The 19,561-nt window shown below is 46.8% G+C and overlaps 1 protein-coding gene across 1 annotated transcript; it reads right to left on the bottom strand.

Moving 5' to 3' along the window:
- Positions 1–132: 132 nt before the first annotated feature.
- On the bottom strand, positions 133–18,905 carry phox2a (paired like homeobox 2A). The gene is made up of 3 exons (XM_073041892.1): positions 18,592–18,905; positions 6,140–6,327; positions 133–540 (listed from the first exon to the last, which is right to left on the bottom strand). The coding sequence occupies exons 1-3, from the start codon at positions 18,812–18,814 to the stop codon at positions 133–135; spliced, it is 819 nt and encodes a 272-aa protein (XP_072897993.1). The 5' UTR covers positions 18,815–18,905.
- Between the last annotated feature and the right edge of the window lie 656 nt (positions 18,906–19,561).

The raw sequence follows: 19,561 nt of genomic DNA, 5'->3' as shown, positions 1-19,561 counted from the left end.
TGACTATCTTGCTATCCTTATTTGCCCTCTCTCCGTCTCTCCCACTCACCTCTTTTCCCTCCTCCTCTCCCTCTCCCTCCCCCATTCCCCTCCCATCTCTCTCCCTCCCTCCCTCCCGTCTCCTTCACCTCTCTAGAAGAGGTTCGGTTTGAGCACGTTGGCCTTCCTGTGTAAAGTGGAGAGGACGCCAGCGAAGGGCCCGGCCATGTTGTCACTGGGCTGCCAGGCCTGGGATTTCAGGAGCTCAGATCCAGCCCATGCGGGAGACTTCATGGTGTGGGAGCTGTTGGGACTGGGCATGTTGAGGGGGTGGGGACTAGTACTGGAGACGGGGCCAGAGGGGGCAGAGGTGGGGGCAGAGGAGGAAGCGGGACATGCTGGGTTGGCGGTGCTGTCCGGGTCGGTACACTTGGCGTCTTTGGACTCGTCCTCCTCAGAGAGCAGGTCGCCCTTCTTTCCGCCCCCGTTACTCCCGTTCCCTTTGGAGTTGGCCGCTCGCTCCTGCTTCCGGAACTTGGCTCGTCGGTTCTGGAACCACACCTGGATTGAGACGGGAGAACAGAGGAGAAGGGGATCAGAATAAGAGGACACAGTTACAATGAGACCCAACACAAGCCCAGAGAACAACAGCAAAGAACAGAGAGCAGAGACGGCCCAGTAGCGAAACGGTTAGCGGAATGCTATTACAATGCCAGTGAGCCAGGTTCAATTCTGCCATGGTGTGTAAGGAGTTTGTACGTTCTCCACATGACCACGTGGGTTTCCTCCGGGTGCTCCGGTTTCCTCCCACATTCCAAAGACGTAGGCTAGGGTTAGTAAGTTGTCGGCATGTTATGAAGCACGGTCACACTTGCGGGCGGCCCCCAGCACGTCCTCAGACTGTGTTGGCCATTGACGCAAATGAAGCATTTTACAAACAAAAAGAGATTCTGCAGATGTTGGAAATCCAGAACAACACACACAAGATGCTGGAGGAACTCAGAAGGCCAGGCAGCATCTGTGGAAAAAAGTACAGTTGATGTTTTGGGCCGAGACCTTTCAGCACTCATTTCACAGTGTTTCAATGTACATGTGAATTTTTATCTTCTGTTCTATGTGTAAGTCTCTTTTGGAGTAACTGTACAGGAAACAAAGCTGTGCACACTACTCCAGGTTTGGCCTCACCAATTTCAACACAACATCGCCGTTCTGTGATCAAGGCTTCCAGGATGCTAGTGGGTGAGGGCTAATCTTATTTTACAATCTTACAGCTTGCCTCACGCCTGCAGATGTGACATCAAACTTTCCATAGACTCATCGAACACTACAGCACAGAAACAGGCCCTTCAGCCCATCTAGTCCATGCCAAACTGTTATTCAACCCGCCCTCCATACCCCTCCCATCCATGTACCTATTCAAATTTCTCTTAAATATTACAATTAAACCCACATCCACAACTTCCACTGGCAGCTCGTTCAACACTCAGAGTGAAGAAGTTTCCCATAAGTATTTCACCTTTGACCTTTAACCTAGGACCTCTAGTACCCACAGCAGTTTGTAAGGAATTTGTACTCCACTCAACTCGTCCTATCATAGATCTGTTCTACACATCCCTCACCCATCTCTCTCCAAATGAGAAACACTTCGCATCTCTCTCTTTCTCTGATCCCCCAAACCATCAGTTATTCCTCTCTCCACACACGCTGCCTGACCTGCTGAGTTTCACTAACATGATTTGGTTTTGTTTCAGATTTCCAGCGGGATTTGCCAACAGTGCTGAGAATTTAATGCAACGCACAGAAAATGATGGAGAACTCTGCAAGTCAGGCAGCTTCTACAGAAGGGAATAAACATCGACTGTTTATTCCTCTCCAAAGATGCTGCCTGACCTGCTGAGTTCCTCCAGCATTTTGTGTATTTCCAGGCACCTGCAGAATCTCTTGTGCTCTGACAATTTAAAGTTGGACTTGGAAGTGGATTGTATATCAGAGAGCTTGGAGAGAGGTGTCTCAACTTCTGTGGGAGACAGGAAACAGCAGCCAAGTGTCTGACAGTCACCAAAAAAATCCAACTGGGAATTCTGGAGAAACTCTGTCCTGGAGAGTAGGGGTTGTGTAGAATCTGCTTCCTCCGGGGTGGCTGGAGGAGAACTCCATTGCACCCCCACCCCCTCCTGTCTTCTCCTATCATTCTGGATTTCCCCCTCCCCCTCCTACTTTCAAATCTCTTACTATCTCTTCTTTCAGTTAGTCCTGACGAAGGGTCTCGGCTCGAAACGTCGACAGTGCTTCTCCCTATAGATGCTGCCTGGCCTGCTGCGTTCCACCAGCATTTTGTGTGAGTTGCTTGGATTTCCAGCGTTTGCAGATTTCCTCGCGTTTGCGTTTTTAAATTCACTGCATATCACTTCACTTGCCCCATCACTGAACTGCTCCCACAACCCTACTTTCTAGCACTTTTTATTTCATGTAATCAATATTTATTGCTGATCTATTTGTTATTTAGTTTTTCTTTCTTTTTGTATCTGCACAGTTTGTTGTCCTTTGTAGACTGGTGGTTTGTCGGTCCTGATGTGTGAGGTCTGTCATTGATTCTACTGTGTTTCTTGTATTTACTGACAATGCCTGCAGGCTAATGAATCTCAGGATTGTACATGGCAACACATACGTACTGTACTTTGACAGTAAATTTACTTTGAGGTTTCAATTGATAAAACGGCATTAGTGGAGCCTGGGAGGGAGATGGGGACATGGAGAGGCGTGTAGGAGGCCGGTGTGGGGCAAGGGGCATCCGAGGGGACGTTCTTCACACAGAGGATGGTGGTTATATGGAATGGACTGCCAGAGGAAGTGATGGAGGCAGGTGAGGTATTAGGACAGGGACTTCGATGGGGAAAATGTAGAGGGACAGGGACAACTGGGATCGGTGAAGATCAGGTTAATGGTAAGGATCGATGACATAAAAAAAGACCGGGAACCCTTAGTGTAAATAATCATCACAGCCAGGTGAGTGGCACAGTAATGTGGTGTAATGAGTGGCTGGAATAGTTCTGGTCCCTTCATTATATATGTGGATGCTTTAGAGAGGGTACAGAGGAGATTTACCAGGGTGCTGCCTGGATTAGAGAGGGTACAGAGGAGATTTACCAGGATGCTGCCTGGATTAGAGAGGGTGCAGAGGAGATTTACCAGGATGCTGCCTGGATTAGAGAGGGTGCAGAGGAGATTCACCAGGATGCTGCCTGGATTAGAGAGGGTGCAGAGGAGATTCACCAGGATGCTGCCTGGATTAGAGAGGGTGCAGAGGAGATTCACCAGGATGCTGCCTGGATTAGAGAGGGTGCAGAGGAGATTTATCAGGATGCTGCCTGGATTAGAGAGGGTGCAGAGGAGATTCACCAGGATGCTGCCTGGATTAGAGAGGGTGCAGAGGAGATTCACCAGGATGCTGCCTGGATTAGAGAGGGTGCAGAGGAGATTCACCAGGATGCTGCCTGGATTAGAGAGGGTGCAGAGGAGATTTATCAGGATGCTGCCTGGATTAGAGAGGGTGCAGAGGAGATTCACCAGGATTCTGTCTGGATTAGAGAGGGTGCAGAGGAGACTCACCAGGATGCTGCCTGGACTAGAGAGGGTGAAGAGGAGATTCACCAGGATGCTGCCTGGATTAGAGAGGGTGCAGAGGAGATTCACCAGGATGCTGCCTGGATTAGAGAGGGTGCAGAGGAGATTCACCAGGATGCTGCCTGGATTAGAGAGGGTGCAGAGGAGATTTATCAGGATGCTGCCTGGATTAGAGAGCATGTCTAATGAGGATAGATTGAGTGAGCTAGGGATTTTTCCTTTGGAATGAAGAGGATAAGAGGTGACTTGACAGAGGTGTACAAGATGATAAGAGGCATGGGTCGAGTAGACAGCTGGAGTCTTTTTCCCAGGGCAGAGATGGCTAAAATGAGGAGGCATAATTTTATGGTGTTTGGGTGTAGAACGCACTGCCAGGGTTGGTGGTAGAGGCAGATATATTAGAGACATTAACAAGACTCTTAGATAGGTACATGGATGATAGAAAAATGGAGGCTATGTGTGAGGGAAGGGTTAGATTGATCTTAGAGAACATTTAAAGGTGATACAACATCGTGGCCTGGGCTGTGCTGAACCGATCCATGCTCGATGACCCAGATTCAAATCCCTCTGCTCTCTGTCGGAGTTTGTACGTTCTCCCCGTGACAACGTGGGCTTCCTCCGGTTGCTCCAGTTTCCTCCCAAAATCCTAAACCACCCAGGTCAGAGTTAGGAAGATGCCAAGATGCTTTGTTGGCACCAGAAGTGTGGTGACACTTGCAGGTTGTCCCCAGAACATCCTTGACCCTGCTGGTCATCGGCACAAGTAATGCAATTCACTGAATGCTTCAATGACAAATACGCTTGTCTTTAATCTAACCTTTCTTTGTGCCTCGTATTCCTGTGATCCACACATCCTGGGGATCAACACACACAAAATGCTGGAGAAACTCGGCAGGTCAGGCAATATCTATGGAGATAAACAGTCAACGTCTCGGGCTGAGACCCTTCACCAGGACTGAAAAGGAAGGGGGAAGATGCCAGAATAAAATGGTGGGGGGGGGGAGGGGAGGGAGGCCAGCTGGAAGGTGAGAGGTGAAGCCAGGTGTGTGGGAAAGGTAAAGCGTTGGAGAGGAAGGAATCTGACAGGAGAGGCGGATGGACTATAGGAGAAAGGGAAGGAGGACGGGCACCAGAGGGAGCCAATAGTCAGCTGAGGAGAAGAGGTCTGAGTCCAGAGTGGGGAATAAAAGAAGAGGGAAGGATGGGAGGGGGAAAACATTACTGGAAGTTGGAGAAATCGATGTTCATGCCATCAGGTTGGAGGGTACCCAGATGGAATATTAGGTGTTGCTCCTCCACCCTGAGAGTGGCCTCACTGTGGCAAAGGAGAATCCCGGGGGGTCAGTGTAGGAGGGAGCTGATGGGAATGTGGGGGGGGGGGGGATAAATGGATGGTGAAAGGCTGCATGGAAGATTTGGGCTGTTCCCAAGCCATTGAGGATGGGATGCATTGGGAAGCAGAGACCGGGAACGAAAGTTCACAGTTACTTCACCGCGACCAAGGTTCAGTCGGGCGAGGGTGAGGCAGAAATGTTGGGAATATTTATTTAGTTATTCAGAGATACGAGGCGGTAACAGGCCCTTCTGCCCTACTGAGCCCCTGCTGTCCTTCCTTTATCAATCTTTTTTATTAGGTTTCAAATTGATAAACAGAACAATGATGGTGACACAAAGAGATCGGGATTACATTAATAACGGTTAATGTATACATAAACAGACTCCTAGTAACATGTGTAATCTGACCCTCCCAATCTCTCAGTAACTAAACATGAAAAAGATTCAAAGAGCCCCTGCTGTCCAATTATACTGGCGACCAATTCGCCCACCTACCCATATGTCTTAGGAAACCAGAGCACTTGGAGAAAACCTACGAAAGTACCAACTCCTTCCAGATAGCGGAGAGAACTAGAGGTCAGGGTTGAGGGTGAAAGGTGAAATATTTAAGGGGAGCCTGAGGGGAAACTTCTCTACTCAGTGGGTGATGCGAGTGTACAACGAGCTGTTGATTTCAACATCCCAGAAATTCGGAAAAGTTAAAGTTCAAAGTACATTTATGATCAAAGTATGTATACTATCTTCTTGCGGGCACTCACAAAACAAAGAAACACAGTAGAACCCGTTAAAACCTCACACAACAAAGACCGTCAGACACCCAATTTGTGGTTAAAAAAAGAACAAGTTATGCAAACAGTACAAAAGTAAACAAATAACGCACAGAACGTGAGTCCCAGAGCGAGTCCACGGCCAAGGGAGCCAGTTCACCGTTACAGCCGGTCCGGGAGCCCGATGGCCGCGGGCGGAACCAGTTCAGCACCGTTCATGGATGGGAGGGGTATGGAGAACCGTGGCCCACGTGTGGGACGGGGCAGAATAACTTTTCAGCACAGACTAGCCGGGCTGAAGTAGTCTGAACGTGGGTTGCTGGCGCTGTAATTGAATTACGCTACCGTGCCACACCTGGGCTACGGGGGCCTCTGGAGCGACTCAAAGCCTCTGGGATTGGGAGGACAACGGACAGCCCTTGCACCCACTGTACCTGGACACGGGCCTCGGTGAGATCGATCTTCAGCGCCAGCTCCTCCCGGGTGTAGATGTCAGGGTAGTGAGTCTCGGCGAAGACTCGCTCCAGCTCCTTCAGCTGGGAGCTGGTGAACGTAGTCCGGATCCTCCGCTGTTTCCGCTTCTCATTTATCCCTCCGTGGTCCGTAAAGAACTTGTAGGGAACTAGGTTCAAAAGAAATCCGGATTAGGGGCGAGCAGCCCTGAGTCTCCGATCAGGTTCACGGTTATAAATGATGGAACAGAACCTACACCTGCAGTGGACAGGACGGGAAATGTCTCTACAACGTGTCACCGGCACCAGCCTGCCCAAGGTACTGGAAAAGGGCCAGTGAGATCAGGAAGGATCCCACCCACCCTGCTCACGGCTGTTTGTCCCCATTCCCATCAGGGAGTGGCCCATTACGGGCTACGTAGGACCACTAGACTCAACAACAGTTACTTTCCCCAAGCGGTAACCCTGATCCACACCCCCACCACCACTCAGAGTCACCTTATGTACAGACCTAGCGTCACTTTATGGACATACAATCAATCTGTGTATATAAGCTATCTTATGCATTTATATTTATTGTTTTTAATTATAAAATTGTTTTCCTTATCATCTTGTCTATTTTTTTGTGCTGTATCTGATCTGGAGTTTCAATTATTTCATTCTCTTGCGTACTGGAAATATTGAAACGAATTATAATCAATGATCAAAGTGTATATTCACTGTATGTTCAGTAGTCACTTTATCAGGTACATCTGCTCGTTAATGCAATATCTAATCAGCCAATCATGTGGCAGAAACTCAATGCACAACAGCATGCAGACATGGTCAAGAGGTTCCATTGTTGTTCAGACCAAACATTAAAATGGGGAAGAAATGTGATCTGAATGGTTTTGACCTTGGAATATTTGTTGGTGCCAGACGGGGTGGTTTGAGTATCTCAGGAACTGCTGATCTCCTGGGATTTTCATGCACAACAGTCTCTGGAGTTTACAGAGAACGACACAAAAAATGCAGAAGCATCCAGTGAGGAGAGATCTGTGGGCAAGTGTCTCGTTAATCAGAGGTCAGAGGTCAGACTGGTTCAGGCTGACAGGAAGGTGACGGTAACTCAGACAACCACGTGTTACAGCAGTGGTGGGCGGGAGAGCATCTCTGAACGCACAACACATCGAACTTTGAAGTGGATGGGCTAAGCAGCTGAAGACCACAAACTTTATTAGGTACAGAAGGTAATAAAATGGCCACCGGGTGCATACATTCCGATTCTGCAGATGCTGGAAATAACACACATAAAATGATGAGGAACTCAGCAGGTCAGGCAGCGTCCATGGAGAGGAATAAACAGTCGCTGTTTTAGACTGAGGCCCTTCGATAGCACTGAAAAGGCAGGGGGAAGAAGCCATAATAAGAAGGTGGGAGAAGGGAAAGGAGAGCAAGCTGTCAGGTGATAGGTGAGGGGGAATGAAGTAAGAAGCTGGGAGGTAATAGGTAGAAGCGGGCTGAAGGAGGAATCTGATTGGATAGGAGAGTGGACCCATGGGAGAAAGGGACCTAGAGGGAGGTGACGGCGGATGTGGAGAAGAGAAGGGGTGAGAGGGGAACCAGAAAGACAGAAGGGGAGGGGAAGAAATGACTTCAATCTGGAAAAATTGATGTTAATGCCATTAGGCTGGAGGATGAGGTGTTGCTCCTCCAACCCAAATGTGGCCCCATCGTGGCAGCGTGGACCCACATGTCGGAATGGGAATGGAGATTGGAATTAAAATTCCTACATGTATTAGGAAGTTGCTGTGGTGTGTTGGTCAGGGTGACAAGCAACAAAAACAAAAACATTCAACAATTGTAAACAATGAAAATTTATATAAAGTAAGGAATTGTATGTAAATAAAAAGCTCATAAAGTTAGAGGTTAACGGGTTGATATAGAATTAAATGCACAAGTATATAAATACTAAAGTGCATTTACAATATAAACAGCAGTATAACAAATGGTTTTAAATGTTTACAGTGCAGTGATGGGGTTGATAGAGGGGGTGGGGAGGAAGCTAACTAGAATGGTTGATCAGATTAACAGCCTGCAGGAAGGAACTTTTAAGATGGCTGTGATTTTTTTGTTTTAATGGCCCCCTAGTGCTTTGCAGAAGGGAGCTTCTTTTTATCATTGACGTATATTGTGAAATGTGTGATTTTGCCGCAGGAGTACAAAGCAATACATATAAAAACACTGTAACTTACAAAAAGAAATATTAAAAAATTAAGTAGTGCAAAGAGAGCAAAGATAGTGAGGTGGTGTTCATGGGTTCATGGACCGGTCAGAAATCTGATGGCGGAAGGGAAAAAGCTGTTCCTGAATCTCGAGTCTGTGTCTTCAGGCTCCTGATGGCAGCAATGAGAAGAGGGCATCTCCTGGGTGATGGGGGTAATTAATGATAGATGCCGCCACATTGAAGCATTGACTTTTGAAGACGTTCTTGATGCTGGTGAGGCCAGTGCCCATAATGGAACTGGCTGAGTTTACAACTTTCTACAGCTTTTTCCGATCCTGTGCAGTGGCCCCTCCATACCAGACGGTGATGCAAACAGTTAGAATGCTCCCACGGTACATCAGCAGAAATTTGCTACACCCCAGGTGGTCAAAGTAGTCAGAGCTGAGAGCAAGAACAGACCACTCAGCCCCTTGACTCATGCTGTAATTCAATGACATCACCGACCTGTCACTTATCTCTCAGGGTCTGCATCCCAGTTTAGGAGAATCTCCAGCCTCAGATTAAAATTGTATAAGACAATATGAGACACAAATCCAGAAAACAGCCTGTGCCTTCTTTCCCCGGGTGGAAAGGGCTGGTACAAGGAGGCATCATCTGAAGGTGATTGGAGGAAAGTACAGGGGGGTTGTCAGAGCTAGATTGTTTTTACACAGAGTGGTGATAGAGGCAGATGCATCAGGAACATTTAAGAAACATCTTAGACAGGCACATGGATGATAGAATAATGGAGGGGGAAGGGTTAGATGGACCTTGGTGTGGGGTAAAGGGTCAGCACAACGTTACTGGCCGAAAGGCCTGTACTGAGCTGTAGTGTTCTGTGTTCTATGATACTGGATTCTCTTTGTGCCATTCTAAATGTCCCTAACGTATCTGACCCTACCACCACCCCGAAAGGGAGTTCCACAAAAACTACCTCTGATACCTCCCCCATACTTCCTTCCAGTCATCTCAAAATTATGCTTCCTCGTATAAGCCATCTCCACCCTGAGGAAAAGACTCTGGTTATCCACTCTATCTATACATCATCTTGTACAGCTCTATCACGTCACCTCTCATCCTCCTCCTCTCCAGAGAGAATAGCCCAGCTCCCTCAACCTGTCCTTATTAGACATGCTCTCTTGCAAATCCAGATAAATCACCTCTACACCCTCTCTAAAGCCTCCACATCCTTCCTATAACGAGCTGACAGAAACAGCACACAATCTTCCAAGTGTGGTCTAACCAGGGTTTTATAGAGCTGCAATATTACCTTGTCTCTCTTGAACTCGATCTGTGGAATCGCCTGTGTTTATGATTTGCCCCTCGATCTATGCCAGTTGTCATGACAACAACCCTTCCTTCAATGGCAGCAAAACAAAGGAGCTCATTGACGTCAGGAAGCAGGAGGGGGCGGGGGGAGGTGGACACAGTCAGGCTATCGATGGTCATGACGTGGAGATGCCTGAGAGCTCATTATGGTACTGGGTCACCAGGATCGAATTGGGACAAAAGACCTGTTGCCATGCTGAGAGACTCTACGACTCTAAAGTTGTTCAGGATTCGGCAGTTTCTCCCCATTTAGAGAGTATCCATTCTCTCTATTTTCCCCAGTACCATGGACATATTCACCTTTCCCCACATTATGCTTCATGTGCCAGATCTTTGCCCGTTCACTTGACCCATCCCTATGTCACCAGGTGGCCCTCTCCTTGGCAGATGGTCTTTCTCCAGGAAGTAGAAACATTGACAAAGTAGGAATCCCTCAAAGAAGTGGGAGGAACAGAGAGCCTCAAGTTTTGAGGCGTAAGCATCGCCAACAAAAGTGACCTATTCCAGCCATGACAAGAGGCTCACCAGTGCCTCTACCTCCTCACACTTGGAGTATTGTGTTGAACTTAGTTGCCTCATTACAGAAATGATATGGAAGCTTTAGACAGGGTGCAGAGGAGATTTACCAGTTGACGTCTGGATTAGAGAGCAAGTTTTATGAGGATAGGTTGAGCAAGATAGGGCTTTTCTCTTTGGAGTGATGGAGGACGAGAGATGACTTGATAGAGGTGTACAAGGTGATAAGAGGCACAGACCGAGTGGACAGTCAGACACCTTTTCCGAGGGTGGAAATGGCTAATACAAGGGTGCATAATTTTAAAGGTGTTGGAAGAAGTATATGGGGGATGTCAGAAGTAAGTTTTGTTTACACAGAGAGGGGTGGGTGCATGGAACACATTGCCAGGGGTGGTGGTAGAGGCAGACTCATTACGGGTATGTCAGAAACTCCTAGATGGGTTCTTACATCTAGGAGGGCACATGGATGGTAGAAAAATGCAGGTTTATGTGGGGGAGGGGGTGGAAGGTCAGATTATTCATGGAATAGGTTAAAAGGTCGGCACAATATTGTGGGCTGAAGGGCCTGTACTGTGCTGTAGTGCCCTGTGTTCTTTGTTCTTTGAAATTTGACATGTCCCAGTGACACTTTCCAATTTTTATCAATCAGAGAGTGTCCTATCCGGATACGTCACAGCTTAATTTGGCAACTGTTCTGTCCAAGACCATATGAAAACACAGACAGCCTCCCCTGCACGGACTGCGTCTACCCTTCTCACCGCCTCAGTAAAGCAGCCAACACATCCCACTGTGAAAAAAGCCCTGAACCAAAAGAGTTAAAAAGAAGTGGATACGGCCAATCCGTCACAGGTCAGGCCCTCCCCACCACTGAGCACGTCTATGTGGAGCGCTGTCGCAGGAAAGCAGCATCCATCATCAGGGACCCCCTCCACCCAGGCCGTGCTCTGTTCTCACTGCTGCCATCAGGAAGAAGGTACAGGAGCCTCAGATCTCACACCACCAGGTTCAGGAATAGTTATTACCCCTCAACCATCAGCCTCTTGAACCAGACAGGATACCTTCACCCACCTTAACAGTGAACTGCTCCCACAACCTATGGATTCACTTTCAAGGACTCTACAACTCAATACAATACGTCACCGTATACAATCCTGAGATGCATTTTCTGGGGGGCATACTCAATAAATCCATAGAATAATAACCATTATAGAATTGATGGAAGACCACACCAACCTGGGTGTTCAACCAGTGTGCAAAAGACAACAAACTGTGCAAATACAAAAAGAAAGAAATAATAATATTAAATAAATAAGCAATAAATATCGAGAACATGAGATGAGGAGTCCTTGAAAGTGAGTCGATAGGTTGTGGGGAGATCCACACCACCCTCCATGTGGGAAAGATTCTCCTCAGGACCCCTATCAATATTTCCTCCTCTCAACTTAAACCTGTGCCTTTTGGTTTTAAACTCCCCAACCCTGGGGAAAGACCATCCACATTATCTCTGCCCTTTGTGATTTTTATAAACCTCCATAAGGTCGCTCGTCAGTCTCCTTCAGTCCAGGGAAAACTGTCCCAGCCTACTGGGGGAGATACGGTAGCATAGCGGTAAGCGTAATGCTATGACAGTGCCCGCGACATGGGTTCAATTCCCATCGCTGCCTGTATGTTCTCCCTGTGACCACGTAGGTTTCTTCAGTGTTCTCCTATCCGTTTCCCAAAGACGTATGCATTAGTAAGTTAATTGGTCACATGGGTGTAATTGGGCAACAGGGTCTCATTGGAATGGATGGCCTGAAACCATACTGTCTTGCTAGAAAAGTTAAAACATAAAATCTTCACCATAACTCACGCAATATGTTGGAAGAACTCAGTAGGTCAGGGAAATAAACCATTGACATTCCCCTCCATAGATGCTCCCTGACCTGCTGAGTTGTTTGTGTGTGTTGCTCTGGATTTCCAGCACCTGCAGAATCTCTTGTGTCTCTGGCCAGCCTACCCAGTCTCTCCTTATAACACAAACCCTCCAGTCCGGGAAGCTTCCTTGTGAATCCTTTCTGCACTCTCGTCGTCTTAATCACATCCTGTCTACAAGTGTGTGACCAGAACTGCTCAGAGTGGTGTGGTACGGTTAGTCTAACACTTTACACAATCAGCTGTAAGATTCCCACTGCAGTCTGTGAAGAGAATGTACCCTTCTACCCCATGACCATGTGGGTTTCCTCTGGGTGACCTGGTTCCCTACCACAGTCCAAAGACGCATAGTTAGGGTTAGAGAGTTGAAGACATGCTGCATTAATACCAGAAGCGTGGTGACGCTTGCGGGCATCCCCCAGACAATCCTCGCTGATTTGGTTTAATGCAAATCATGCATTTCACTGTATGTTTTGTGGTTTTGATGGACACATGACAACGCTAATCTAATCTAATCAATGCTCCAGGATGTAGTGTAAAGGCCGGGATGCAGGTACAGCATAAATCCAAAAAGCTAACAGCATCTTATTTATTACACAGGGAACCCAATACAAAAGTGGGCGGGCTATGAGACCATAAGACACAGGAGCAGAATTAGGCCATTTGGCCCATTGAGTCTGCTCTACCATTCTGTCATGGCTGATTTATTACCCCTCTCAATCCCTCTCTCCTGCCTTCTCTCCAGAACCTTCAATGCCCTTACTGCTTTAAATATACCCAATGACTTGGCCTCCACAGCCGATCTGTGGCAATGAATTCCAGATTCACTACCCTCTGGCTAAAGAAATTCCTCCTCATCTCTGTTCTAAATAGACGTCCCTCTATGCCGAGGCTGTGCCCTCCAGTCCCACTATAGGAAACATAGTCTCACATCCACTCTATCCAGACCTTTCATTATTCAATAGGTTTCAATGAGATCTCTCCCCCCCCCCCCCACTCCATTCTTCTATGTTCTATGTTCTATATACACTTTGGATCAGTGGATTCCAGTTAATTGGGACACATCGGCACCAGTACATTTTGCTAAATTAGCCAAAGTTTCATGGAAGTAGTTTGTTTAATATTTAATTTAATACATACTAAGTTAAGACAGGTTTTTCCACTGTTTCAGTACATAGACAATATTAACCAGTTTACTAATTCATCAGGGTCTGTACAAGTTTCTCAGGGGTGAAAAGCCAGGCTTGTTGGTGGAGCAGAGGTTAAACCCACAGGTTTTCTTCACTCACATCTTTCCTCTCCCTCTAAATTTCTCCACCTTGTCTCACGAGCATTACTTGGTGCGTGGTAGGTTATGTCTAACCAATCTTATAGAGTTTTACGAGGAGGTTACCAGGAAAGTGGATGAAGGCAAGGCAGTGGATGTTGTCTATATGGAACTTAATAGGTCCCTTGACAAGGTCCCGCATAAGAGGCTGGTCAGGAAGGTTCAGTTGCTCAGCATTCAGGATGGGGTAGTAAATTGGATTAGACAGTGGCTTTGTGGGAGACGGCAGAGAGTGATAACAGAGGGTTGCCTCTCTGACTGGAGGACTGTGACAAGTGGTGTGTGGCAGGGATCAGAGCTGGATCTGTTGTTGTTTCTCATCTATATCAACAGTCTGGATGATAATGTGGTTAAATGAATCAGCAAATTAGATGATGACACCAAGATTGGGGGTGTATTGGACAGTGAGGAAGGCTATCATGGCTTGCAGAGGGATCTGCAGCAGCTGGGAAAATGGTCTGAAAAAATGGCAGATGGAACCTAATGCAGACAAGTTTTGCACTTTGGGAGGACCAACCAGGGTCGGTCTCACACAGTGAACGTTAGGGCACTGAGGAGTGTGGTAGAACAAAGGGATCTGGCAATACAGGGATCTTTCAATACAATTTATTGAAAGTGGTGTCACAGGTAGACAGGGTCATAAAGAAAGCTTTTGGCACATTGGCCTTCATACTGTAAATCAACGTATTGACTACAGAAGATGGGATGTTATGTTAAAGTTGTTTAAGATGTTGGTGAGACCTAATTTGGAGTATAATGTACAATTTTGGCCACCCACCTACAGGAAAGATGAAAACAAGGTTGAAAGAGTACAGAGAAAACTTAAAAAGATGTTGTCAGGACTGGAGGACCTGAGTTATAAGGAAAGATGGAATAGGTTAGGTCTTTGTTCCTCAGAACACGGAAGACTGAGGGGAGATTTGATGGGGTATACAAAGTGATGAGGGGTACAGATAGGGTAAATGCAAGCAGGCTTTTTCCACTGAGGTTGTGTGGGACTGCAACCGGAGGTCATGGGTTAAGGGTGAAAGGTGAAAAGTTTAAGGGGAACATGAGAGGAAACTTCTTCACTCAGAGGGTCATGAGAGTGTGATGTATTTCAATGTTTAAGCGAAGCTTGGATAGGTTTAAATTAAATTTGGAAGTTTGGAGGGCTATAGTCCTGGTGCAGGTCATTGGGAGTAGGCAGCTTAAATTGTTTTGGTATGGACTAGATGGGCCAAAGGGTCTGTTTCTGTGCTGTACTTTTCTATTACTCTATGATTCTCTGTTCCTCTCTCTGTTGTCTTCCCCTTACTTTTCATCTTTCCTCATTCTCTCTTGCCCTGTTTTCTGTCTCTCAACATCCCTCCACTTCCACACTCGTTCTCTCCTATTCATTTACCCTTATTGCATTCTTCCTGCTCCTCTCACAACCTCCTCTTGGCGAATCTTGCTGTGCACAGTGCGTTAGGCCCATCTGTCTCTGGTATCTACACTGAGCAGCAACATAAGTAGCAAAGGAGCAAGTTCTTGGTCAGAGAGCTCCTGATCCAGCGAGGAATGAAATATTGCTGGGAAGTGAGTAATATTGGTGAGCATCAAGGCAAGAGTGATCAAAATACTGGACACTCTATGGGAAGGTATATTGTCTACTCCAATGTGAGAGTGGCTTACTGAAGAAAGGTCAATTTCAATGGATTCATTGAAAATACATTTAATGAATGATGGCCATGCACTTTGGTAGAAGGAATAAAAATGTGGGCGATTTTCTTAATGGGAATCACATTCAGAAATCAGCAGTGCAATGGGACTTGGAATTCCTCACATAAGTTTCTCTAAAAGTTCATCAGAGATCCCCACCAGCCAGGCCACGCTCTCTTCTCGCTGCTGTCATCAGGAAGGAGGTACAGGAGCCTCAGGATTCACACCACCAGATTCAGGAACAGTTACTACCCCCTCAACCATCAGGCTCTTGAGCCAAAGAGGATAACTTCGCTCAATTTCACTTGCCCCATCATTGAACTGTTCCCAGAACCTATGGACTCACTTTCAAGGACTCATGTTCTCGATACTTATTGTTTATTTACTTATTTATCATTACTTCCTTTTTGTATTTATACAGTTTGTTGTTTTCGGCACCCTGGTCAAACACCCAAGTTGGCTGGTCTTTCATTGATTTTCTTATGGTTATTATTCTATAGATTTATTGAGAATGCCCTCAAGAAAATGAATCTCGGGGTTGTATATGGTGACATATATGTACTTTGAACTTGCCCTAAAGTCGGTGGTAAGGAAGGCAAATGGGATGTTAGCATTCATTTCAAGAGGACGAGAGTGTAACAGCAAATGCAGAGGCTTTAAAAGACATTGGTCAGAGCACTTGGAGTGTTGTGAGCAGTTTTCTGTCTCTATCTAAGAAAGGATGTGCTGGCGTTAGAGAGGAGGTTGACGAGAATGATCCCAGGAATGAAAGGATTAACGTATGGGGAGCGTTTGGTGGTCCTGGAGTTTAGAAGATGGGAGGAAACGGCAGGAAACCAGAGGAAAGCCACGCGGTTACGGGAGAAGGTACAAACTGCTCACAGACAGCGGGAGCTGAATTCCGATTTTACAGCTGGAGATGTAAAGCGTTGTGCTAACCGCTGCGCTCTCGGCATTATCGCGATTATCAATCTTAACTAGCAATAGATTGCCGTTAAACAAAGTTGGGTTTATCGGTCGCCTTTTCTCCCACACAGTTTCGGAGATTGCGGATTTTGACCTCCACACTTTGTAACTCTGTTCCTCTGCATCCTGTGCTCGCCCCCCTGTCTATTTCCCGCGTTAGTCTTCTGCCCCTCCCTCTGTCTCCCGCCTATCTTCCCATTCTCAGTCTCTCTGACTCCCTGTCCATCTCCCCGCTCCCCTCACCGTTTCAGTCTATTGCTTCTCTTACCTCCTCCATCCGTCTATCCATCTTGCCCCATCTCCTTGTATCCGCCTCTCCTTCTATACCCTCTCTAGCTCTTTGCCTCTCCCTGCCCCTCCCTACCCCTCTCCCTCTGTCTCTCTCTCTCCCTGTCTGTCTGTCTGTCTCTCCCCTGCTTCTCCCTGTCTCCCCCTACCCCTCCCTGTCTCTCTCTCCCTCTCTGTACCGCTGGCAGCGCCAAAACGGAGGACGGGACAGCACAAAAATAAAACCAGAAATATTCCGTTTCAAATCGAAACAAAAGTCAACGAAATACCATATTAAAAAAAAAACAAAGCCAGTGACGTTAAAAGTGAATAAAACCGTTACTGATTAATCTGTAAAAAGTCGCAGGCGGGGATAACAAAAATTAAAATTAATTTTGGTGAGAAGGGGGAGAGGGTTTGAGTGGAATCGGCGGGTGAGGATAACCAAAGCCTCTTCGCCGCCCTCTGTACCCAATCCCCGGTTTTCCCCGCAAAAAAATAAAACAAGTCCGAAGTTTAATCTGTCGTATTTGATTCTTGAATGTGGATTATCTTTTGAAAACGATTTGTTTATCCCTCCACGTAAGAACGAAATGAAATTTAACGGGAATTAAATCTTCTTTGGCGTTGCTAACGGGAACATCTCGGGATTCGTTTTTCATGTCTTCTAGACTAGAGGCAGACACACACACACAGAACGAACATAGATTGTGAAACATACGGAAACGAGAACAGGGAGGGATACAAAGATACACGGAGAGAGATACAGAAAGAGAGAGGAAGAGCTAGAGGGGGGGACACAGAGACAGAGAGACAACGGATGGAGAGGACAAACAATGTAAATAAGACGGAAACGAATGTAGATAGAGAGATAATGTAAAATAGACAGAAACGAATGCAGGGAGGTGCAGAGATACACGGAGAGAGAGAAACACAGGGAGGTGACTGGAAGATGTCTCCTGTGGTGGGAGATTCTCAGACTAGAGGGCACAGCCTCAGAATAGAGGCTTTTTAGAACGGAGATGATGAGGAATTTCGTTCGCCAGAGAGTGGTGAATGTGTGGAATTCGTTGACATAGGAGGCCGTGTAGGCCAAGTCTTTATTTAAGGCAACAGTTGATAGATTCCTGATCGGTCAGGGCATGAAGGGATGCGGGGAGGAGGCAGGAAATTAGGGCTCTGAGTTAAAAATGGATCAGCCGTGATGAAATGGTGGAGCAGACTCGATGGGCCAAATGGCCTAATTCTGCTCCCATGTCTGATGGAGATGGTTATGGAGACTGAGAGAGAGAGAGAGAGAGAGAGAGAGAGAGAGAGAGAGAGAGAGAGAGAGAGAGAGAGAGAGAGAGAGAGAGAGAGAGAGAGAGAGAGAACAACTAGCAGAGAGTAAAACAGGGAAACGAATACCGAGAAGAGTGCAGATATACACGCAGATAGATGCAGGAATGGGGAGGGGGTGGGGACAGAAGCAGCGACAGATAAAGAGAACGGAAATAAGTACAGAAAGAAGTACAGAGATACGCGGAGGTAGAGAAATAGAACGAGAGAGAGAGAGAGAGAACAGAGAGGGGGTGTAGAGAGACAGATACAGGGAGAGAGATAAAGACGGAAACACATAGAGAGAGACTCGAATACAGGGAGACAGAGAGGGGTACACACGCACACGCACTAATTCGCACAGACACACCTAGAGAGCCGCCCTGCGCTAGGTGTCTCAGAACTAACATGGTACATGGTCATAGACACCCACCGCCGCCCAATCCCAATGAGAGGAGATAATTCACAATTTGAAGTCAATCTGTGAAAATTAAATCCGTTAATTTGGAAGAAGAGACGTTTTAGCTGAACCACGAAACGCTTGTGTTTTTAAAGTCAATTTGGAGCCGGTACTGGTAGTTCAGGGACAGCGACAGAAGTCACTGCCCCGATAAAGAATAATTTGGGGGAAAGCGTCCTTCCTGTGTACCGCAGAGGTTTGATTATAATCTCCTTTTTTTTTGGATTTAATACGCAGAGTTTCTTTAACCAAATTAAGGCGTTAATGTGCGCCGGGCTGTGAATTTAATAAACCCCCAAATAACTCAATTACACTGCAGATCTCTCTCCTCCGCCCAATCACCACGTTTAACAATGTCCAAACGCGGGGCAACTAATTCCCCATACTTCACGGTTAACGCTGACACGTACCTGTGGTGTACGGTGTGCTCTGGTGATCTCGCAGGGGTCCCAAACTGCAGTTTGCCGAGGCGAGGCTGGGGCAGACGGGGCCGGTTCCAAAACTGGACCTAATGTGGTTATATTGGAAATTGTTGCTCTGGCTACACGGGCTGAAATCGGCGTACGCCGAGGCTTCCATCGCAGCCATGCAGGAGTCGTAAGAATTGAGGTAAGCGTAATCCATTTTAAACATAGAATACGGGGTTCAGGCTGGGCTAGAGGGCTGAAAGCAGGACAAGGTGGAGATTTTGATTCGCGTTCCCTCTTGAGTGGGGAGACCAGGGTTTCTGATGCCCTTGCCAGCGCTGTGACTGTTAACTCCAGAACTCGGCTAGCTAATAAACTTACCGGCACTTTGAAACAATACCGAGGCGACGGCTCTTTTTTACATGACAATAAATCCTGACTGGATTGGGTTGGAGATTGAGCAGCCTGCTCGCTCCAATCTCCTCCCCTGCATCAATAATGGAGCTACTTTAACCCTTTCGGTATCTCCCCTCCCTCCTGCCCCACACATAGACACAAACACAGACAGACTCGCACACACACACACAAAACTGTAAACTTTAACCAACGCCAACGACTTCCTTATTAGTTGTGAGTGGACCCCCACCCCTGGGCGCAGGACCTATAACCAGTAAAGAGAATTTTTCGTGAGATTGTAACGGAGGGGCTGAGATGGAGACATTCAGAGAGAATTCAGAGAGAATCAGAGACAGAATGCAGAAAGAGAGAAAGAGAGGGTGGGAGAGAATTCAGAGATAATCAGGCGTAATTCAGAAAGAGAGGCAAAATATTTACAGGTTCATACAGCGGGTATTCAGAGATAGGATTCAGGAGAGAAAGGGGGGGAGTTTACAGATTCAGAAAGGGACAAATCTGAGACAGAATTCAGAAAGATAGAAAAAAAACAGGAGACGAAGGAGGTATACAGAGAGAG

This window comes from Hemitrygon akajei, chromosome 4 (genome assembly GCF_048418815.1).
Source record: "Hemitrygon akajei chromosome 4, sHemAka1.3, whole genome shotgun sequence".
Lineage (NCBI taxonomy): Eukaryota > Metazoa > Chordata > Chondrichthyes > Myliobatiformes > Dasyatidae > Hemitrygon > Hemitrygon akajei.
Note: the sequence above shows the minus strand (reverse complement) of the source record. Positions and strands in the feature narration are given on the sequence as shown.